Raw genomic sequence first — 23,715 nt, forward strand, 5'->3', positions numbered from 1 at the left:
TGTGATTTTGTTTGGGGCCGCCTGGTCACTTGATGCCAGGCTGGCATCAGCCCTTTTTAGACATTCTCCGCTTGATGCTTTGTCCAGCTGACCGGGTGCGCTCAGGCAGTAAGTGATCCTCACAGCGTAGGGATCCACCATGCAGGCATTCTGAGTCAGTGCGCCAAGGGAAACAAACAAAACTGACATATGTGGTTTCAAGCACTCCCTGTCATGCGATCATACACAATTAGCACAACGGAAAAAAAAAAACTGTGGAATCATTGCCAAGAAGCTATACATTTCTCAGCTTCCTTTGCATTCAAACTGAAATGTATTTCTTATTATTTTCTACAATGTCTATAATATACTGTATTAATATACAGTATGCTAATCCAGACAGACAGAATAGAGTGGGTTGTCTGTATGAGCTTTACAAATAATTTTGCTGTATACTCAACAAATATGAACAACACAAATGCTGCCTCCTTAGCAGGAAGGAATAAAGACTGCGTATCATATGTGTACTGTGGATTGTGTACTGAGAGCTGTGTTCCTCTGAGAGACAGAGAAACAGCTGATTCCCTTGAGTCAATGAATAACTTGCTGCAAACAGACACGAAGCGAGGGTGTCTCTTTTCTCCAGCCTAATGGCATTAAAGCCCTGAAGAATAGATAGAGTTTCTCTCCAGCCCTTTACAGTCCTCTGTACAGGATCTTTAAAGGACGATTAATCCCTGTCATTTGTTTTTGTTTTTCACACTCCAATTCTCATGGTAATGAAAAAGTGAGCGCAGCACTTTCATGCCCAAAGAGCAACACATAACATCACACACACACACACACACACACACACACACACACAAAAGTGTTGGAGCCCGCTCACCAATAAGGACAGGGTCAAGTTTGGTCCCAAAAAAGTTTGTCCACTGTTGCCAGGGATACATGCACTCCCCCTCCACCCCCCCTCCACCCCCGCAGTAAAACCTAACTCTGGGTGTATACCACACCTCCCCTCTGCTGTAATGCTTGTCCAGACTTAACAAGCTTTGTGCTACCCACTGGGCCTGGGTTCAGCACAAGAGCCGACAAATCCCATCTCGCTGGAGTCAAAGCGCCCCATTTTCCCATTAGAGAGGCCATGCTGGGAATGAGGGCCGATAATAACGCGTTCCCACCAGGTCTCTCTCTCTTTCTCTCCTCGCCCTTCTCCTTACCCCGTAGCCCTCTCCCTCCCTTTCCCTCCCTACCTCCCTCCTTCCCTCCCTTCCCTCACTCTCTCTCTCTCTCTCTCTCTCTCGCTTTCTCACTTGCTCACATGAAAACACTCCACCCCTTTCTTCTCACCCTTGTGCTGTTTTTATAGATTAATGACGAGGGCCTGGTGCTGACAACCTCAATCAGTCTCTGACTTCAGGGTCATGGCTAGAGACTTTTTTTTTTGCCTCTCGAAAAAAGCGCAGCTCTCTTGAGAAATCTACACAACTGCTGTGGCACGTTACAGGAGGAATGTGAAGAGTTCCCTCAAATGAGATGTGAGTGGAGAGCATGATGCGAAACTCTGTAGCAGACTGAGGAGACACTCTTTATGAGGTTTAGAAGCAGTGATGCCCAGCAAGCATGACTCGTGATCAGGGAGCCAGGATCACTGTCACTTAGGATACTTGCACATGTGTTTGTATGTGTGTTTGTGTGTGTATGTGTGTGTGTGTGTGTGTGTGTGCGCGTGCGTGTGCGTGCGCGTACGTGTACGTGCGTGTGCATGTGCGTGTGTGTGTGTGTATGAGTGTGTGTGCACGCCCAAACATTTATGCGTGTAATTTATGAAAAACAATATTGCTACACTGTAAAAAATTTACTGTAAAATTTACAGTAACTTACTGGCAACAATTTCCTGTAAATAACTGTGAATTTCACAGCCATTTTTTACAGTGTACATATCCCTTTTAGACATCAAAAAATGCTTTAAATGTCACATTATACTTCTTTGCACTAGCCTTTTCACTCCATTGACAACAGTCGCAACAATTAGGAAACGGATTAACTTTTTGCACAAACTACCCAGCAAGCTGACTTCCTTTGACCCAGACGGAGAGATCCTCATCAGAGTAGACAACTTTGACTACCTCTCCTCACAAACACCACCCTGACCATCCACAGATGAGAGGCAATTTCCTTCCTCCGGCCAAAAGGTTACACTGGGTCACTTGTCATTCAGAAGGGGACTGACCAGAGAGAGAGAGAGTGAGTTAGAGTGTGAGTGCCTATTTGCCACATTATGGTGGCAGCTTTGGCTAAACTCTCGCTGTGAGTCACGACAACAGAGAAAGCTCGTCCCCGTTGCCTATCAGGCACTGGTAATTATGGTATTATGCGTGACCATTTTGAGAAGAAAAATGCCATCACAGGAGTGCTTTCATGCTGTATGTGTATGAAGGGTCTAGTTGTAATCTGACATGCACTGGGACCATTAGCGTCAGATTGATTAACCTGAAAATGCACAGAGAGAGAGAGAGAGAGAGAGAGAGAGAGAGAGAGAGAGAGAGAGAGAGATCATGTATCCCTTGTACACAAGCAAGAAATGCTTCACTTTTGCTGACTTTTATCCATTTCCACCACCTTTATATTTTCCCTCTAGAAAAAAAATAATAAAAGGAGCCAACAAGAAGCCTAAGATAAACATCAACTTAATTGGCAAAAAATAGCATCGTGCCTTTAAGGCTACTTTGAAATGCATATTGGTCTCTTGAGTTTAAATTAAACAATAATAGTGTAATTTCCCCCCTTAAGATAGAAACAGGCTTTAGGACCTGGTGCATGTCCTTGGTTTCCAGACAGGTTTTCGGCCGTTGGAATTGGGCATTGATTGAGCCTTTTGTGACACTGCGATTAACCATCTGTGGTGTCCCATGTGGGTTTTCTGCTGTCAGCATCTCATCTCATAAACATAGGGTGACTAAAACACTTAACCCAAATTTATTTCGTTCTGTAATCGATGTCTTTAGTTCGTAGCATGGCCTAATAGAGAAAATAAAATACCCTTCAAATTAAAAATGCATCCAAAATAGCCCAATCGGGGACCCTTTTAAGAAACACGGCGGGGAATTATTTAGCCTATTTTTTTTTATTTTTTAAATCATATAACTATTTAAATGATGATGTAATAACTTGAAAGAAAAATATACGCTGAAGTAGCCTATAAATAGCCTATATGGCTGCCTTCCATTCCGTGTGCACCTGATGCGCGCTTCTTTGACTGGCTTTCCCGCTGCTGAGCGCCAGTGGGAGCGGGAGTAGTGGCGCTCTAATATTTGACCCGCAGTTTTCAACTCATTCAAGGAACACAAATCGGTGACCGCTGCCTGGTGTGCACTGATACTGTGAATGGCTGCAGGAGTTGGATGGGAACTTATTACATGCCTGAACTACAACAGACGAAGTTGAAAACAAAAAGAAAATAGGCTAGCAGAGATGTATGATACTTTCTTGATAGGCTACCTAATTTAAATAGTGCATGGTGTTCCAGATCTGCAAAAGCCTAACTTTTTGGGCTAAACGGAATGAGAACACTTACGAGGGTAAGTTTAAAATAATAGCACAGACCATTTGTTTATGATGCAAACATAACTCAGGGAATCATCACGCTTTCCTTTTTGATGTTTTCACCTGTTCTTTTTACGGACAATTTGCATGTTTCAAACAAGAACAAAGTTAACATGTAAACGTTGCTGCATAAACTAGACTTCTTTTTGTCACAACTCGGGGAAACAGATTATGTTTAGTTTTATAGGTTCCCTCTTTCTCGCAGTCGGTGGGCGTTACATCCGTCGTTATTACAGTGGCAGCAGCTGTCATTGAGATCCAACCCCCTGAAGTATTTCGAACTCCATTCAAAGACTGCGCATGACAGCCTGGAGGACAGTGTCGGAGAGGGAAATTTAAAAACGGTTTCGGGAGACAAGTGCAACAATACTGTAACTTACTGGGATATTGGCTTCCATAGACCTCGACCACAATCAAAAGAGGTGAGCTCTTCATTTCTTTTACGTGTGCCCTTTATTTCTTTGATCATTCGTCTATTTCATTTTCATCTGAGAAATATTACTTCTGATGAGCTGTGATGAGCAAACGTGATGAGCAAACGTGATTCAGCTAAACAACTTTCCAGACAATGATAAATAGTTCTCCTGGTGTTAAGACCATGGTCGAGACAGGATTATTTTGCTAACTGCTTTGACGGTTCGGAAACTGGGCTTCATAGCATTAACTCAGGAACTGATTTGGTAACATTTCATTGTTGATGAACTATTTGATACATTATTAGAACGCAGCTGGAATTTAGGAAACATGTTTTTTGTGCAGCCAAGTAGACTAACAACTAGGACAGATCTCACTAAAAAGCAAGCTAACATTTTACAAACTTTTAGACCAGGTTTACTAATTAGATGACAACCTCTTACACATGAGATGTTCACCAGCGTTAAACATAGCCTTTACCTAACCCATTCCTAATTAGATTTTTTTTTTTTTTTTTTTAGCCAACATCCATTACTCACTTGAGTGAAATATGATGTGGTCTAATGTTATAACGTTAACGTTGGTCCTCTATTTTCTCTACAAAGCCATTGTATTATAGGATTTTGTAATTGTAAAAAATGTGACAATATATTAGTCATGATTTAGACAATTCCAGGGTAAATAAGCACAGTATGTAGGCCTAGGCTACTGATTTTTTAAAAAAAATTTTTTTTAACTTTTCTTCATCGATGTGGTTACTGAAAAATATGTTCTTTCTGTGAACCATTACAGGTTTTTTTTGAATCCCAGAAAATGATAGAAAGTGGAATCACAGCCAGAGTGCCTGGAGTTATGGAGAGTCAGCACGCCTCTTCACAGGACTTCAGGTAGGACCAGAGCTTGTTTACGCATGCACGGCTTCATATACACCATGCCCATTACCTGAACATGTTTTTGGCAAAATCCTGTCCTTAAGATTAGGAACTGATTGTGAGGATATTTTATATGGCCTCTGTGGCATTGCATTTTTAAACATTCATCTAATAGACAACACTTTTTATTTTCATTTAATTTAATTTTCTTAAATTGTTATTATAAATAGGCCTTTGTCAAGCAGTGTTGCATAGCCCTAAAAAACGATCAACAAGTATTAGGGTATATTTATAGTTATTAGTGGACAAAGGGACTGAATAACAGAATCCTTGAGAATACATCATTTGGGCTCTGAATGGATCTGTCAGACCTCATCAGCTCTGTTTACACGCCCGCTGTCGGCGCAGACAGCGGCTGAGCCCTTTGCCCGGGCGGGTTTGGGGGAGCTGGGGGTACTGGGGTCACTGCCGAGAGCCAATGGCTCCCAATTACTGTGACGATGGGAGGGGCGGAGGGTGAAATTTTGCTCGCCCGCAGCCTTGTTTCTGAAGATGTCCAGAACGGGTCCATGTTTTGCCTCGTTGCACAAGTAAAATATATGTTTGCCCCCCATGTCTAATTGGATTCTAATGAGTAGGCCTAAGCCACACAACAACACAGGCTGCATAGCTTAGTGTACTATCCAAGTTTGAAATGAGAAACTTGAAATGTTTGGAAACTCAGCTCAAGACAAGGTTTCTTATTAAATATATTTATTATCATCTCATATGAAAACTTGATGTACATATTGCATATATATATTTAAAAAGTGACATCACTGTCTACCATGGGGCACTACATGCAGAACTGGGGGGTGGGGGATGTGAGGATTCAATCCTTCCTGGAAAAAAAGTAAATCTACTAGCCCCTCTGGATTAATGATAACATGCTAGCCATTGAATTATCATGAAGAGACGCGGAAGACCAGCCCTTCATTTTTTATTGACCACTGGTTAGGGTACTATTTCAAGTTCTACAATACATCTGTCCATGAGGTATTGTAGAATATAAGGCTACAGGGGAGATTGTTCTGCCTTCACTTACAGTATATTTAACCATCTCAGACTTAAAATTCTCTATACAGATATAACTCATATTTGGCTAAAGTATTCTAAGATTCATGAGTGAATTGTCTCTGCTCAGTGCATCATAGAGAATTTCCTTTTAGGCGAAATAATTTTGCATATTTATCGGTAATTAGGTTGTTTAGATACAGCATGCACAACTCTGCAGTCCATCAATTTAACAAAAGCCAAGGGGAGATAAGAATGATGGAAATACTCAATTTCTTAAACGTTGCATCAAATATACTTTTTGGCAGTTGTCTATTTCTTTGTCTCAGCCACTCACATACAGAGTAAAATGTTTCAAATGAAAGGGATTTCTATATTGAGATTAGAAATAATACCTCTCGTAATGTTTAAGCATTACTGTAATTTCATGCACTAGCATGAAAGAGGCATTAATCATCTTAGATTTCAGGCACTACTTGCAGAGGAGGCAAAGACTTAAAATAAAAAAGTGATATGAAATAGCTTAAATCTTCTTGTCCCATTGAGGAATCCATGTTTTTGTTTCCAGTTTAACATTGACTTTATCTGGTTCACAATGAATATTTGCCTACGATTAGTTGTAAACTTTGTTGAAGCATTCTTTTCTCATTCAAACTTTTGGTTGCTTGATGACATTAACGCATCTAGAGCCCCGTATGACAGCTGGTGTTGAAATGGAAGGTGTCTTTGTCCTAGTAAGGTGCAGTTTGTCGGGGAAGTTGGAGACGGGGGGGGATGGGGTGCACATGACACTTCAAAGCAGAGTGTGGTGTGTGCAGGTAGTGCTGCCGTGAGTCTGATTTCACCCAAACGGGTGTGTCTGGATTATTCATGAGGCCTTTTCCTCCCTGAGCCACCATGACTAACCCCCCTCAGACAACCCCCACCCCACCCCCACAGCCTGTGTCCTCGAGGCCCACAGAGCTGAACTTTTCTGACTAACCAGGGTGACCCCCCCCCCCCCCCCCCCCCCCCAAACCCCCAACACTCCTCATCCCATCACCCCCTACTCCAACCAGTCATCCATCCATCCATCCCCCTGTCTCTCTTGGGAGATGATGGGGGTGGGGTGGGATGGGATGGGATGGGGGGGGGGCGCAATGTAAGGCCAGTGGCTGGATGGAAAGGGACAGGGAAACAGATGGCATCCTATTTGCGGCTGGTCTGTGAGGCCTGTCATTCCAGCAGATTAATGCAAGTGGGTTGGTTAAGAGAAAAAAAAAAAAAACGGTGGAGACAATCAAGGAAGGGTCTGGATGGGGGAGGGGAGGGGGGGCCGGGGGGAGACAATAGAGCCACGTGCCACTGGACAGATTTGTCGTTTGGGACACAATAGGTGATCATTTTTCAATAGACAAGGCCAACTGTTACACACAACGTGTGCCACAGCCCCATGTTTCAAATGGCCTCCGGCGTTGTTTACGTACGATTCAGCCAATGGTACGAGGGGGTCCATGGTCACCTGATTTGGTTGAAGAGGGGGAGCATGTCTGGTTGTGTGTGTGTGTGTGTGTGTGTGTGTGTTGAAGTAGTTTAGATGGGGGTGGTGGTGGGGTGTCTACAGTGTCCAGACCAACAAAATAACTGAAAAGTGAGGGTTGTCATAGCGACCCAAATGACTGAACCCATCCGTCTTTAGCCTTGAGTGAGCGAGTGGAGGCTAAAAGAGGAGGGGAGCTGAAGAGGACTCCCCTTTCTTCCTCTGACTCGGCTCATGTGAAAGTCTTAATCTTTTTTTTTTTCTCCCCCTCCGTCCAATGTACAACAGAAACAGCGCAGAATAATAATAAAAAAGGGAGATTGTTTCACGTCTGAGGAAACCTTTTCAAAAGTATGTGCGTGGACGCGTCAGTGGTTGCTCGCTGAGAACTAAAACTCTTTAGATGAGAGGCTTAATGCAATCTGATTAACCCTTTTGTTTTCACTGTGTAATAGGCCTGTATGATAACTAAATAGATGGATTATAGGTGTCTCTCTCCAGCCTGAGTGCCTCTCTCTGAGTGCAATGAAAGCTCTTACAACCTGCTTGTGGAGAATAAGCCCAAACGCTTTCTCTTCGGATTTCCCCTCCATCTGCTTGCACTTCTCGAAATTCAACATGATGTCATTAAATCCTCTATACTCTTCCGCAGAGCAGATTATTAATATTCGCCTCAGTGTGTGAAATGCTGTCTCATACTTCTGTGTCTTAACAGTCTCACTAAGAGATGTCTCTGTGTGTGTGTGTGTGACATATAGTAGAACTGTTGAAGAGTTTTCCCTCCAGAAACAGGTGTGTGTGACAAGGGCTGTTACTTGCGGGGTTAGTGGGGTGGGGGTCTAATGTTAGAGGCATTTAAACTAGAGCAGTTAAAGAAAATGTTGTTTTCCACCATAGATGATTGTTTTAGGAGAGGGTTTTGATAGGGTGTGATTTACACAGAGCTGACACAGAGATTATGCTTATTTTGCAAAGAACTGCTGACAAGACGAAATTGCTTCAAACGCCCTTTCCTCTTCTTCAATTCATGGGTTTTTAGCTCTACACTACACCATTTGCCGTATAGATGATTACATTTAATCTCTATGGTAATACAACAGAGATTATTTTTCAAATTGAGTTTGACTTGCTGTCTCCATGTCGTTCCTCCCTTGCCTATCGAATTCTGTTGGGGAACCGTCCCCACCTGTTCCATGCTCCCCATCTGCTCACATCCTCCATGAACCATCTCTCTCTCTCCCACTCTCGTCTGTACACCAGGCCGGCCTCTAATTCAGCACAGCCGTACTGCGCAACTCAGCTCAGCTTACCACCATTCGCAACCACAAATGCTCTACAGGGAACTCATGGTCTGGACTTGACCACATCACAGACATGCCCTGTCCATGTAGTAGATGTGCATAGAGTGTGGTTAAAGAGATGGGGTCAGGTCACACCTACTGAAATGTGCAACACAACTCTCTCTTGTTCCACTGGCTACTCCGTAGCTCTTTGTGTTAAGTTTGAGTCCATAGTTTGGGGTGCGCATAGGATGCATAGTTTGACAGCTGGAAAATTGAGTGGCACCTGCTTTCGTTGCGACACTCTTATCAAACCTTATAGGTTTTGTCCAGGCCATTTAACAACATCTAGGGTTGCTAGTATATCCACCCATTTAACGGTGAATCCTCCGTTTCAAACTAGACTCTAATTAGACTCTGGTCCACTGATGTAATGACTTAGATATACTGTAGGTCTTAGCTGAGCAGTAGAGGGGTTTTTACCTCAGCCCCAGCTACATGTGACCCTGTATCCCAATTTGCGTTTTTGCCCTTGTTTCTGATTCTGACCCACCTGAAAACCTAACTCCTAAGTGCCTTCTATACTGCTAACTCAACACTCATGGTTTGCACTTTTGTCTTGCTTAGAAAATCTTCTTGGTGACGTTATGGATTCATCTGCCTTTTCATGGCACAATTTGTAGTAGCTTTAGAATGTACTGATACCTATGTGTTATGGTATCTGGTCAGTTATCTCAAATAGCCTATAATAATAAAAAAAGTTGGTTTCATACACTTTTATCCTAATTATGGTGTTCAACAGGTATTTGTTCGGATTTGGTTACATGCAGCTTGTTAAATACATTTCCTATGGGAATGAAATGATAAGCACGTGTTATTGTGTTCAATTTAATCTTCAGTTTGAGTGATAGTGGCTGATAGGGCCATGCCATTCCTTTCAAGGACTGCGTGGGCGCTAATTTCCACTGGCCACGCGCACTACGAAGGCTACCGCACAAATCACTCAATGAGAACAGGCGATTATGAAAATATTAGCCAATGTGACACGTTGACGTTGAACGTCTCAATTTAGCAAAAATTACTTGAATAATTTGAAGCGATAATCACGGAGGTTAACTTTAAATGGAATTTTGGCGTCTATGGTGGTTTTTCTAAGTTTCATAGAATCTGAGCTGTGCGCTAACCCATGCTTGCGCGTAATTTAGCGTGGTGATGCCTGTAAAATGTTTGCTCAGTTCAGTAGTTAGCATTGATTGGTGTGTTTCGTGTCAGGCGTGTAGTTAGATACTGAATAGTCTAGTGCCTTGCCGCAAAGTTGCATATTCATAGTAAAAACTAAATGATTTGGCCTACATAAAAATTAAGCTTCCTTACATCTTCGTAACTCAAAGCTGTCAGTTGAAACCTGGTTGTGTCTACCCCTCCTCTCCTAGGTTACTCACCACAGACCCCTCTCAACTGAACAAGGAGGACCTCCCCGGTGACCTGCAGTCCCTGTCATGGCTGACCTCTGTGGACGTGCCGCGCCTGCAGCAGATTGGGGCCAGCCGGCCGGACTACAGCGGATCAGCCCAAGCTAGTCTGCTGGACCAGCAGGCAGGTGAGTCAGAGACGTGCTTAGATTTGGCAAAGTCTATTATGAAAACAGAAGTGTCTGGATTACTGAACCATGATTTATTTATAATTATATTATAATTCAAATGAAATCTATTGTTTGTAAATTCAGATTAAGTCCAGGTATAATCCTTGTAAAATACATTATAATCTATGGATAACAATTATAATGCACAATATGGCCATATATTGATATTGATTAATAATAATTAGAATATTCATATGTGAAATACATTAGTTTGAATCTAAACAGTCAGCAATGTGACTTGTTGGAAGGGTCTGCTAGCTGATATTCAGGTTCATTAACAGGCTTGTGTGTGGACTGTTGTATCCACAGCTCAGATGAACAGCATGACGTTGACTGGGGTCCCAAACTCCATGATCCACCTGCAGAGCAACATGCAGCACAGTCCTTTGGGAATCAACAGCGTAAGTCCTTTATTCAGCGCCGGGTCTACTAAAACAAACACCCAAAGGACTCATCAACCTGCATGTTTTCATTAAGAAAAGCGAAATCAATTTGCTGTACATGCTCAGGCAGGGATAGAGAGCTAAACTTTACCACTCCAGATCTGATCTGCCCTCCTCTCCATTCTGACGTGTCTGCTGTCTTGTCTCTGTAGATGGCGCAGTACCCCCTGACTGGGCAGCACTCGCCAGGGTTCCCCTGTCCAGCCTCCGTATACCAGCCCTCCAGCCAGCAAGTGCTCACCCTCACCCAGGCAGGCCAGCAGGTACCCCTCACACTCCCACGGGCCCCGTATGGGATACTGATGACGTATTCATAGGTTTCATCCAGTCCCTTTCCTCAGGTGTACTAATCAAGCACCATGCAGTCTGCATTGATAATCAAGGTGCTTGATTATGGTGCACCTGTGGAAAGGGACCTGATGAAACCCATGAATAGTGCAGGTGGAACTGTACTGTACCTGAACCCTTCTTGTCATGATCTTATACATTTCTGTTTGAATGTACAGTACATATGTCTCCTTGTTGGAGGATAAGACATGTCTATAAAGTATTGGGATGTCAATAAGTAAATTGTCTACATACATCTAACTTTTTTCCCCCTATCATCCGTTCTGTAGTGTTCACCTGTTGGACTGTATGGCAGCTACAACAATCAGACGCTGTTTTCTCAGCCTCGGATAGCTCCACACAGCAACCAGGACCTGCATCCCAAGTCCTTCCCCAAGCCCATCTACTCATACAGGTGAGGTGCATGAGAGAAGTAACTTCATAAAAACGCCATTGTTTCTTTGTCCCTATAGCTTCCAAGTCTTGGTTTGTAATTTTGTCCAGAGAAGAGACTGACCGTGCATGTTATTTTGCTCTTGTCCCCTCCAGCTGTCTTATCGCCATGGCGCTGAAAAACAGTAAGACAGGTAGTCTGCCCGTCAGTGAGATCTATAACTTCATGAAGGAGCACTTCCCTTACTTCAAGGTTAGCACAACACTTGATTATCTACAGTTCAAGTCGAAATGTCAGTGTTTGTAGTTATGTTTCAAGTTATTATTGTTTTGTTTACGTTGCCTTTTGTCTGCCTTTAGACTGCTCCTGATGGCTGGAAGAACTCGGTGCGGCACAACCTGTCCCTGAACAAGTGCTTTGAGAAGGTGGAGAACAAGCTGAGCGGCTCCTCGCGGAAGGGCTGCCTGTGGGCGCTCAACCCGGCCAAGATCGACAAGATGGAGGAGGAGATGCAGAAGTGGAAACGCAAGGACCTGCCCGCCATCCGCCGCAGCATGGCCAACCCAGGTGTGTGTGTGTGTGTGTGTGTGTGTGTGTGTGTGTGTGTGTGTGTGTGTGTGTGTGTGCGCCCCATGCACTCTCATCTCAGTCTTAAGTCATAAAGCTACCCAAGGCACCATTTTTTTTTCACACACACACACACACACACACACACACACACACACACACACACACACACACACACACACACACACACACACACAGAATCTCTCTCTTTATTACACACACAGTTGCAAACAAAGGCATAGTGTATGCGTTCCTTTCACCTGTTTATAGATAGAGACTTCTCAGTGGCATCTTCTGGTCTACTTACCAGATGTTTTAGTCTGAACTCTCATTTCACCATCACAGGCTTTTGGAAATGCCAAAACACTGAAGAACGACAACTCACCCACACACACACACTCTCACACACACACACTCTCACACACACACACACACACACACACACACACACACAGCTATTGTTTCTGCCTGTATTCTTCTGCAGCAAAGCCAATCCATATTTGGACTTTTGCAGACACACCTGACTCCCTTTGCTGTTTCATAAAACGTTTTATATATTTTATATAATCACGAGAGGATCAAAAAGAACACATACATGGTCAATATCTTAGATTTATTACTCTTTTGGGGAAAAACTATCCCTACTATAACTATTTCCTGATAGTTTTCTGCAGAGGCACCAAATGGTTCAGCCAAGGGACACATCAGCGATCGGCGTACTCTCTGAAAACTGACCCCATGGCTCTGACTCTGTTTGATCCTGTGCTCCTCCAGATGCGATATAAAATACCACTGTAGTAGCTTGTATTACAAGTGAAAAGTTAATGACTCTGCTGCTGAGGTTAATGCTTTGGTTGGGAGCGAGTCATCTGATTCCCAAGCAGTTAATTTCACTTTAGTTTGAGTGACACTTGTAAGAGTATATATCATTACAAATTGGATTTATCAATGAAATGATGGATTTGATAGACAGGCTCATCTGTAATGCTAGTAAAGCCTGTGACATGAGAACACCTTGCACTTTGATGCTAATTTACAATTCTGGTTAGGAGCAAACTGTATTTTGTAGTTTAATCAATTGTTGTTGGAAAATAATAATAACATAATAGAGAAGATTGTAACACTTAATCTAATCTAATGTGGTCATATTTCTAACCTCTCTCTTCCCTGCACGTTGCCTCCTCCAGACGAGCTGGACAAGTTGATCACTGACCGACCGGAGAGCTGCCGGCGGAAGGCGCTGGAGGCGGGCATGACCCGTCTGCCCGTGTGCCCGTCGGGCCCCACCATCCCCGCGCAGCCGCAGGCGGTGGCCACGCTGGCCCTGCAGTGCCTGCCCCTCCACCAGCAGCACCAGCTGCACCAGCTGCAGCTCCAGAGCCAGTCGCGGCTGGCGCCCATGTCGCCGGCGCCGGCCCAGACGCCGCCGCTGCACGCCGTGCCCGACCTCAGCCACAGCCCGCACCCGCAGCAGCACCAGGGCCGGCCGCAGCATCACGACCTCTACGCCATGCACTGCGGAGAGGTCAACGAGGTGGACGCTCTCGACCCCAGTATCATGGACTTTGCATTGCAAGGTGAGCGCATTAACAGACAGTAACATCCTCAAAGCAAGATATATGAAATATATTAGTAACATATTTTACATTTGTAACTAGAGGACAGCAACTAGTAGAGTTAAATCAATTGAAGGCTGTAAAATGTATTTCGTATTAAAATTTATTAGAATGATAACAATGTTAACATATTCACAGGTCATATTGTAGTATGTCTCAGTTTTACTTTGTTGTAAAATGTTTAAAATATAAAATATTTTACTTGAGTTGTAAAATATGAAATAGTTTTTTCAGAACTGCAGAATTTCATACTTACACACGTTGGTCCTTTTCAGGTAACTTGTGGGAGGAGATGAAGGACGATAGCTTTAACCTGGACGCACTGGGAACCTTCAGCAACTCTCCCCTGCGTCTGTCCGACTGTGACCTTGACACCAGCGGCATGCCCCCAGTCTCGTCCAGCGCTCAGGTCCTGCAGTACCCCGACCTCCAGCTAACGGGGGTCTACACATCGGTCAGCGCTCTTGATGCCCTCTCCACCCAGTACATGGGCTCACAGGGGGGCACCAAGCCAATCATCTTACTTTAACGCACTCACAACCAGGCCAGACATCTCACCAAAAAGGAAAAAAACAAGATCCGTATTTAGGAAATACTATGGATAAAAACATATTCCTCTGATGTTGATCCCACTTCTGACGCCAAACTAAGGGAGGATAAAGATTTTCAAAGACCTGTGAAAACATTTTTTTTTTTTTCTACAGAACACTTGAAGTGTTCATCTGAGCTCCTTTTGTGTCAGGATGACAAACCCAAAGTCCTTGACACTGACTCTCTTAACATGAAACACAAGAGACGGTATCAAGAACAACTGAGGGGATTCAAAAGGGACTGCTTCCTAGGACTTTTGAAAAGACAACCTTTTCAACATGTATAGTTTCCACACGCAAGGAGTTCTGTGCTCATATCTACAAAAAAAAATAAATCAATTTCTCACCATGTATATATAGCAGAGGTCAAAGGTCACTATTTTATCTTTGACTCATTTTCTGATAGTGTTGTGAAAGGTACTCACCAGATCCTTTGGTTAGTATTGCTATGGTAGCTGTGTGCATTTTTATCTGTTGAGTCGTGATAGGCAGTATGACTGTATTGTGTGTCTTTTTTTATGTTTATTTATATTTATAAATGGAAGAAATATGTTGATTCTGATTTTGTACATACATTCTGGATTTTGCAAGACTCTGTATTTTGCAATTACCCTGGTAGCAATTAAAATGTGACAAGTTCTTATGCAGTGAAGCCAAACACAGATATGTGCCAATGTTTCCAAGGCGTACAAACAAACTAATGAAAGTTGATCCATGTATAAATGTGTTTTCACTGTTGACTGGGCTGTTACAGTTGAAGCAAGAACACTCCAGTGTGTTTCTATGTAACTCTGGGTGAATGCATGTCAAATACTGTAGAATAAACGAGTGAGGGAAAACACTATCCACGGGGTCTCGTTTCTGAGGTCTCGCGTAAAACACATTTATTAGTCCCGCTAGAACATTCCACATGGTCTTTTCAGTACAGCGGCACAGACAGGACACCAGCGAGAAGGATTCCTCATAATCAGAAACGAGATGGAGGCTCATCTCCATGTCGAGACTTTCTCTTTACCACACAATTGCAAATGCCCCAAGGACTATCGTCCCACCTGTGTTTGTGTGGCTGTGTAAGGTACAAGGATAGTCCAGTCAAAAACATCCAAAAACATTCAAACTTAAAGTGAAAAAATGTTGAGCTGGAAACATTGACAACTTAATTTATAAAAAATAACATTTCACTATGTTTTTTTTCTTCAAATACACATACATTCAAATCCTAATATCATAAGGACAAACAAACCCAATTCATTTTGAGGAGACCATAGCACTTGTGCTATAACAACCATTTTTTACACCTGTGCGATTCATCCTCCATCTGTGAATTCCCTTGGAGGCACTACAGTTCAACATCTTTGGTAAAAACACTCAAAGGCACACAAAAAAAAATCATATACACCTAAAAAATAACTTTGGAAAAATCCACACAAATCAAGTGGCAAGTCACACATGCATGATTCAATGGAGGCTTGGTTTTGTAGAGTTTTGTCGACTCTTGAAGCACTTTGTTAGTAAGCTTATTTCATCAGTTGTGATCTCTAATATACAATACAGTACAAATACAGTACATTCAGCAGTCGGTACACAAAGGAATACTGGAAAAGCCCACCATTAGCCCAGATTAAAAGTGTAGTGTTTCTGTAAGAAATGCTTACTTCTCCTTTGGCATATGCCTTATGTGGTGTGTACAAAGTCAAGAGAAAATCCAAGGTAGAAATCAGCAGTTGATGTCTGTTAAAGGCAACTCGGTGACCAATACTGTTGAATGCCGTGTCCTGAAAATGGCAAGAGTGTCTTGGGCATCATTACGGTAGCTGTCAAGAGGGACTCACCTCATCCCTACTGTCAAAATAAATCACCTGCGGTAACATACCACAACTGAATTACCAACACAAACTACCACGATCCTGAGAGAGCAGTTGTGCGTTTATACAACTGTTTGGCATTTATTAGCTCCACTGTGGGCAGCAGATAAGTCCTCCAGGCTCCCAGCGTGTGGAGGTTCCATGAGGGAGGGGGGCATGTCTTTGTGGCCTCCCCCCCACAGCCTAGCTGGGGGTGGGGCTGGGGTTGTCCATAGTGGCCAGCAGGTGGCAGATCTTGGCCCTCTGTGTGGGAGTGATGTGCTGGCTCATGTGGATGATGCAATCCATGGCCACCTCGGGGTTAGCCTGAACAAGGCTGCAGACGGAGAAAACAATTTGGTTATTCGTTTGATTTCAGGGACTTCCAGGGACCATCTACAAAACGCATTACTGACAAAAAGAGTGTTAATTAGAGGAAGAGATGCTGTGCTAGATTTAAATACTAGCTCATTTCCATTCCACCCTTCACATACCATCAGAGGCCATGGCCGAGAGCGCTCCTAAGAAGATCTTAACACTTTTTAACGCTTTTTAACGAATCTGGGAAACGCAGCCCAGAACAGTGCATCTACTCATCTAGCCATCAGCCACTACTGTCCAAAGTCAAATTCACACTATTTCTTAAACAGACAGCCATCAGCCACTATTGTCCAAAGTCATTCACACTATTTCTTCAATGGACTGCCATCAGCCACTTCTGTCCAAAGTCATTCACACTTAAATAGACAGCCATCAGTATACGTGTTCCCACAGTACTGAACCCATGATCTTGGTGTCGCTAGCACCTTATTCAATAAGTGGAGAAGTCAGAACAGTAGCTACTCATTCTCAGCTCACACCGGATTAACGGTTATTGGAATAAACCAAAAAACAAATGAGTGTTTTCATTCAATAATCCAGTGGTGGGGGCGCTGCGGTGCAACAAGCTACAGCGCTCATACCACAGACGGGTCCGAGTGCCCATGGGCACCCAGGTTTGAGTCCGACCTGCGTAATTTCCTGATCCCACCCCATCTCTCTCTCTCTCCCACTTGCTTCCTGTCGCTCTCTACTGTCCTATGAATAAAGGCACAAAAGCCTCCAAAAATATACTTAAATAATCCAGCGGTAGCATACCTGCGGATGTGCTTGAGGGCGTAGTCCCTCTTCAAGTATTTGATATTCTCCCTGATGGCGGAGCGCGTGCCGTCCTCCGTGGCCAGGTGCTTCTCCATCCACTCCACCACCGCTTGGTTGTTATCCCACAGGTACGCCTGCGACACACACAACACACAACACACGTTTAATGACACGTCAGAGAGGGTTGAAGCGACCTTTTATCCACATCACTACAAGCCCAGTGGGGACTGGACCAGGGGGGGGGATTTGAGTTTGAGCTCAGAAATCAACTACCGTAATAATTTCCCAACTATTAGTCGCGGCTTATACATTGATTTTGGAAAATTCCTTCAGCTATGAGGCTAATACACGGGTGCAGTTAATATGGTATATCTATGGTATATTTATAGGTAGAGAATAGTATATTCACAGGAGAGAAGTGACTGTTGTTGAGGCCACACACACACACACACACACACACACACACACACACACACACACACACACACACACACACACACACACACACACACACACACACACACACACACACACACACACACACACACACACAGAGCACTTCAGTGCCCTAAACGATTCTGCTGGCCTCACCTTGACGGTGCCCTCCGTCTCCACAAACCAGCGGCGCAGCATGGACTGGACGTGGCCGTCGCTGAGGTCGCTGTTGGCCTGCAGCACCTCCGCCTTGGCCACCTCCTCCAGCAGGAGGCGCCGCAGGCGCCAGTAGAAGAAGGAGCGCGCGCTCTTCCAGTCCAGAATGTCCTGCACAGCAACAATCAACTCACTGTAAGTCACTCTGGATAAGAGAGTCACTTAAATGACCAAACAATAATGTATCGTAATTTCCCAACTGTTAGCCGCGTCTTATTCATTGATTTTGCAAAATGTCTTCAGCTATGAGGTTAATACGCGGGGGAAGTTAATATGGTATTAATATGGTTTGGTTTCTTTTAACTTGTACACTGTTCTTCGGCTACACAATGCGGCTAATACACAGGAAATTATTGTAATGCTGATTTGAATCAATGCCCTCAATGACCAAGTGTCGGGGCGTCGGGGGGCTAGAGTGTAAGTGAGGTATGGGGTGTCAGGGTGGGGTGTCTGTAGTTTGGCTGGCGCCGTGTTACTCACAGTGATGACGCCCTTCTCCTGCATTCTGCCCGGGGTGTCGTGGAGGTCGACGAACTGCACTGCCACCTGGTGGTATATGGGCAGCAGGAACTCCTCGCGCGCCCTGAGCCTGGCCTCCACGTCTCTCCGCTCAGCGCCCGCCAACTCCGGCGAACCTGCGCCACAGGAGCAGAGCATACTGTAAACAAGCGCTTCTGCTCTTCCAGCAATTTGCACAACTTTGCTTTCAGATGAAAGAAATACTCAGTGGTACACGGTTATTTCTACATCATAGTGGACCACTCTCACCCTGCTCACCACCTCTTTAATCTCCTCCCGTCAGGAAGAAGATATAGGAGCATTAAGACCTCCACATCACGTCTCAGAGACAGCACTTACCCTCTGGCTATCAGAAACCTGAATTTGCAGCACAGGCGGCAATGGTAGCAGCACTTTAACAACTGTATGCAATTTATCTCCACAAGTACTAGCAATGTTAGCAGCACTTTCTCAACTGGATGCACTGTGCACTTTCTCTGCCGCGGGGTACTGTCTATTGTTCTACTGTCTGCTGGATATTAATTGTTATACATGGTCTGTTTTTCTGTATTACTATTTATGATGTCTGTCCTTCATGTTATTTACGTCTGAGAGTTGTACCAAGACAAATTCCTATCAACTTGTTGACATGGCAATACATTTATTGAATCTGAATCTTCTACTATAACTGACAACATCGGTAGAGTTTGCGGAGCTTACCCAGCAGATCGGCCAGGTCGGCGTAGGGGCGATCGATCCGGCGCATGGTCTTCACCAGGTCTTTCTTGCGGAACTTGATCTCCACTGTGCCCTCTGCCTCCAACACACCACCCCTGGAGGAGCGAGAAAGAGCGGTAGACAGAGAGAGGAAGAGAGGGAGGAGAGGCAGAAAGAGAGAGAGAGAGAGAGAGGGAGGAGAGAAGGTGGAAGGAGATCGATAAGACACAGGTGTCCAAACTGACATTGTATTTTCCATTCTCACTTAATGAGATGTGTTTGTCTTCTCTGGTGCACCTGCTCTCCCGGTCTGCGTAGAGCTCCATGCAGAGCGGGTTGATAGTGGGGTCGATGACGACCCACGAGCCCCCTCGCAGCTCGGCGTGCGGCGGGATGTAGACCAGCACGGGCTGCCGGAACTCCCGCAGGGCGTCCACGATGTAGGCGCCGAACTTCAGCACCTGGTCATACATGTCTGGTGGACGCAGAGGAAAGACCCGTCAAAAACATCTCAATTTGCTTCTCAGTGAACTGTTCCAGTACCTCCTTCGTCTGTCTCAAGAACCCTTTTCAAGAATGATTTTCTGATCAACTTGTTCCCATACCAGAACCTGATTTATGTTTCATCCACTAAATATCGTCTTGGATATAGTCTTTTACCTCCACTTCCAGTGTGTATGAATGCATAACATAAAACACAAACACAAAAGGGGAAGCCGTAGCACTAATTCACTAATCAATGAACTCATCAATCATGCCATATTGGATTCCATAACTGATAAAGATGTAGGTCACTCTACTATATATGGTTCTAAAGTCACTTACAGCATGTTTAAATATACATTACATTAAAAAAGACAACTGTACAAATACACAGCGCACATGGTGCACAGCCGACAAACACACAGCACTCAGGGTGATTAGGTCGTCTCACCTTTCATGCCCCCAGAGAAGCCTCTCCAGTTGGCGAAGACCATGACCGGCAGATGCTCGCGGTTGAAATCCTGGATGGCCTGCGCCGTTTTAAAGGCCGAGTCTGGGAACCACACCTGCCCTGCCTGCTGGATGACCTGAGAACAAATAGAAAAGGGAATAGTTCTATACAAAAGGTGCATAAATGGACCACCGTCATTTCCCGACTATACATTGATTTCCCGGCTTATACATTGATTTTGCAAAATCTCTTCAGCTATGAGGTTAATACAGGGGGGCAGTTAATATGGTGTTGATATGATTTTGTTTCTTTTAACTTGCATAAAACACTGTCCTGCGGCTTATATACAATGCGGCTTGTATGCAGGAAATTACTGTACTTATTGTTACTGGCATAGAAGCAACACTCTTGAAAGGGTAGAGATGAGCTGAGCTGGTGGAGTTGAGGTGAACCTACTTTCGCTTCAGAGTCCAGATTGGCCGGATCTGCTGGGATGGCCAGCTCAACCGTCCTCGTTTCCACAGCGATCACTCCCAGAGGAATTCCTCCCAACCTGTGCCAACGGTACACAACAAACACAGCCTCAGCTATCGCAGCTAGTGCACATTTAACCCATGTGTGATTGGTCAGTGTGTTGCTACGAGGTGCCAATAGGGCGGCGCCGTACCTGGCTCTGCCCACCACCACCGTCTGCGCCCAGGAGCCCATGATCTCCATGAAGGAGCCGTGGTCAAAGAAGCCGCTCTCCCACATCCCCTTCTGGGCTAAAAACAGAACAAGAACAAACCGGTCAGAATCGCCGGTCAGTGAGAGATGCTGCGATAGCCGCAAACCCACAGATTACAGAGGCTGCGAAATAATCTGCTCCCTGGCATACGCACCAACTGTACAGCTGTTTTACATTTACGACAAATGCGGTCACTCCGCGAACTTACAATTAAATTGTTTACTCACAACTCACGACTTTACACGCAGTCACTCAGCCCACATTTAAGAGCTGCAGCCACAGCGTACGTCACGGAGGGTCATAAATGACCTAAACAGGGTTGGGTTGGGCTGCATGGCGGAGGTCATTTCTGCACACAGAGGGACTTACTGGGGTGAGGTCGGCCGCACAGCAGCCAGCGTGGATCGTAGGGGGCTTTGGTGGGGACGAACTCGATCTCTCGGTCCACCGGGTCAGAAGGGGGCAGCACTGGGGGCATCACGCTGTTGTTCTAAACGCAGAGAACACCATTCAGATACCCTGTACTGCTGAGAACGGTCTTAACCACAGGCCTATTAAAGCACAGTAGTAGGTCTATGATGACTAAACTATAAACAAGCATAACCACAAGCACTGACAAAGTACTCTCTTGAGAAATGGGAAGCAATGACTAAAGCCAATGAAAACACAAAAGAAGAAGCAGAGCACTTTGTCGGAGGAGAGAGCTGTTGAACTTTAGAACTCTGACATCAACGCTTTACTTTGATTAGATAAATATTGGTCCGTTGGGATTCATATTTAAGGATGCCATAGATGAGGGCGCTGTGGAGCAACAGGCTCGCAATATACGGATCCGAGTGCCAACGGGGACCCAGGTTCGAATCCGACCTGCGGTCATATCCCGATCCCACCCCATCTCTCTCTCCCACTTGCTTCCTATCTCGCTTCATTATGACAGGATGGTGAAGAGGTTAAGAGGCCAAAGAATGTACTTAAAGGACGCCATAGATAAGTGGACGGCTACCTTGGGCATGTAGGACAGCCATTGCAGGATGGTGAAGACTCCCTCAAAGTCGTCTGGCACAGTGGTGTGTGTGACGCCGTTGTTGTGCATTATCTGGACACCGCCGAGCTGGTTGTTAGACGTGTACACTTCACGGCCCAACACCTGGGAAGGTAAAAAACAATTATGCTTTCAGACGTGTATATACCGGTACATCAAAGTTTGCCATAAAGTTCATATTTTTGCCATAGTATTTCTGTTGATTTAGGACTGGTAACCTCAACATGCAGTTTGCCATTCTATACGTTTGAATTATGAGCTTATTTAATTGTGTAAAATTGCAATGTTGGTGATAATGTGCAATATCACTATCAGGCTCTATGTGTTTCAGCCTGCTGAGAGTTTGTGAGCAGGTGTGGGGTGCGTATAGGAGGGTGGCAGACGTACCTTGTTGAGCGCTCCTGCTCCAGTCAGGATGATGTGAGAGTTCTCAACCTGGATCACTCTCTGGCCCAGCCGCACCAGGTATGCTCCGATGCCTATTGAACGGCAGGTCACCTGAATGACCACACACACACACACACACACACACACGCACACACAAATATAAATTATTACATTTTAATCCAATTTGTGGTTAAATGACACTGCAGCATTGGTACCTTAAACCTTAAACAATGTAAAAATAAATAAACACATAAATAAAGTCAAAAACAATCAATAGATGGAATATACATGCAGAAGTAAGTAAACACAGACACACACACAGACACACACACAGACACACAAGTTCATGTCTAAGCCAAAGTAACAGAGATAACAGAAGCTAGAAGGAAGTACATCAGCTGTGCACATTCCATTTGGCACGTCAGCTCAGTCCTTGCTATCAATGTATATTCCAAAGAAGTCCAACTCAACAGAAAGTACTTCTCATAATTAGATATGTCACAGTTGTAGAGTACAGATAATACACCCCACCCAGTCTAGATGTGAAAATTGGCTGTATACACTGGAGTTCAAATATACCCCATGATGATCATGATGACTTCATTCTCTGTAGTCATACGGTCATTTAGTAAATCAATACCACACACCATTTCTTTTTTTTCCTTCTAAAACTACAGTTATAAAAAAAAAGACTGAACCAGGAAACAGTATGCATTAATGATTTCATAAGAACAGTATGCATGGATGATTTCAGAAGAACCATTTCCATGGACGATTTCATAAGTCCATTTCCATATACCTAGTAAATGGGAGTGCCCACATGTATTTATGAGTTATGAGTAACTACTCACTGACACGACAGACCCACAGAAAACACCAGTCCATCTGTGAGGCAGCCCAACGATAAGACCCAGTGATTAATTGTGAGGTGTGGTGATGTGTGGTGATGTGTGGTGTGGTGTGGTGTACCATGCTGATGGTGATGATCTCCTGGTAGGCCTGAGAGGACTCCCCGGCGATGGTGCCCGAGCCGCGCAGGTTCTCCACGCCCAGACCCTCCTCCTTCCCGATGATGTCCGTGATGATGTACCTGGACGCCAGCAGAGAGAGAGAGACACCTTAACATCATAACAACATTTGTTGGCTGATGGCTTTAACACTTTAACATCACCTGTTAAAGACACTCACAACAAACAAACAAACAAACAAACAAACAAACAAACAAAGGATGTGAAATGAGAAGAGAGAGCAGCAGACCTGGACTCCCCTCCTTCCTCCACGTGGTGGCAGTGCACAGAGTTGGTGGAGCTGATGCGCGTGTAGTCCTGCGGCGTCAGGTACAGGTACTTAAAGCCCTGCAGGACACAGCAGGCACCACCCAGGGCTCAACACAGGCGTCGCTCAGCTCACCGCACAGACTTAACATAACTGGGGTGTTCATCTATCTATCTATCTATCTATCTATCTGTCTATCTA

At 44.5% G+C, this 23,715-nt stretch overlaps 2 protein-coding genes across 5 annotated transcripts in view; one reads left to right on the forward strand and one right to left on the reverse strand.

Annotated features, from left to right (window-relative positions):
- The first annotated feature begins 4,783 nt into the window (after window positions 1-4,783).
- foxn4 (forkhead box N4) lies at window positions 4,784-14,238 on the forward strand. Its single transcript, XM_062543995.1, has 9 exons — window positions 4,784-4,883; window positions 10,154-10,320; window positions 10,672-10,763; window positions 10,958-11,068; window positions 11,423-11,547; window positions 11,682-11,778; window positions 11,886-12,093; window positions 13,281-13,670; window positions 13,985-14,238. Exons 1-9 carry the CDS (start codon window positions 4,810-4,812, stop codon window positions 14,236-14,238), a joined length of 1,518 nt encoding a protein of 505 aa, XP_062399979.1. The 5' UTR covers window positions 4,784-4,809.
- Window positions 14,239-15,152: 914 nt separating this feature from the next.
- Window positions 15,153-23,715, reverse strand: part of acacb (acetyl-CoA carboxylase beta) — a 33,020-nt gene continuing 24,457 nt past the window's right edge. For all 4 annotated transcript variants that reach the window (XM_062542764.1, XM_062542762.1, XM_062542761.1 and 1 more), the window contains 14 exons: window positions 23,497-23,594; window positions 23,209-23,329; window positions 22,240-22,350; window positions 21,814-21,957; window positions 21,180-21,300; window positions 20,751-20,847; window positions 20,540-20,636; window positions 20,084-20,219; window positions 19,447-19,624; window positions 19,153-19,265; window positions 18,415-18,569; window positions 17,875-18,045; window positions 17,281-17,417; window positions 15,153-16,480 (listed from right to left, as the gene is read on the reverse strand). In XM_062542764.1, coding sequence (XP_062398748.1) covers window positions 16,348-16,480; window positions 17,281-17,417; window positions 17,875-18,045; window positions 18,415-18,569; window positions 19,153-19,265; window positions 19,447-19,624; window positions 20,084-20,219; window positions 20,540-20,636; window positions 20,751-20,847; window positions 21,180-21,300; window positions 21,814-21,957; window positions 22,240-22,350; window positions 23,209-23,329; window positions 23,497-23,594 — 1,812 coding nt within the window. In that variant the 3' untranslated portion in view covers window positions 15,153-16,347. The remainder of the gene's footprint in view (window positions 16,481-17,280; window positions 17,418-17,874; window positions 18,046-18,414; window positions 18,570-19,152; window positions 19,266-19,446; window positions 19,625-20,083; window positions 20,220-20,539; window positions 20,637-20,750; window positions 20,848-21,179; window positions 21,301-21,813; window positions 21,958-22,239; window positions 22,351-23,208; window positions 23,330-23,496; window positions 23,595-23,715) is intronic.

This window comes from Sardina pilchardus, chromosome 8 (genome assembly GCF_963854185.1).
Source record: "Sardina pilchardus chromosome 8, fSarPil1.1, whole genome shotgun sequence".
Taxonomy (NCBI): Eukaryota; Metazoa; Chordata; class Actinopteri; order Clupeiformes; family Clupeidae; genus Sardina; species Sardina pilchardus.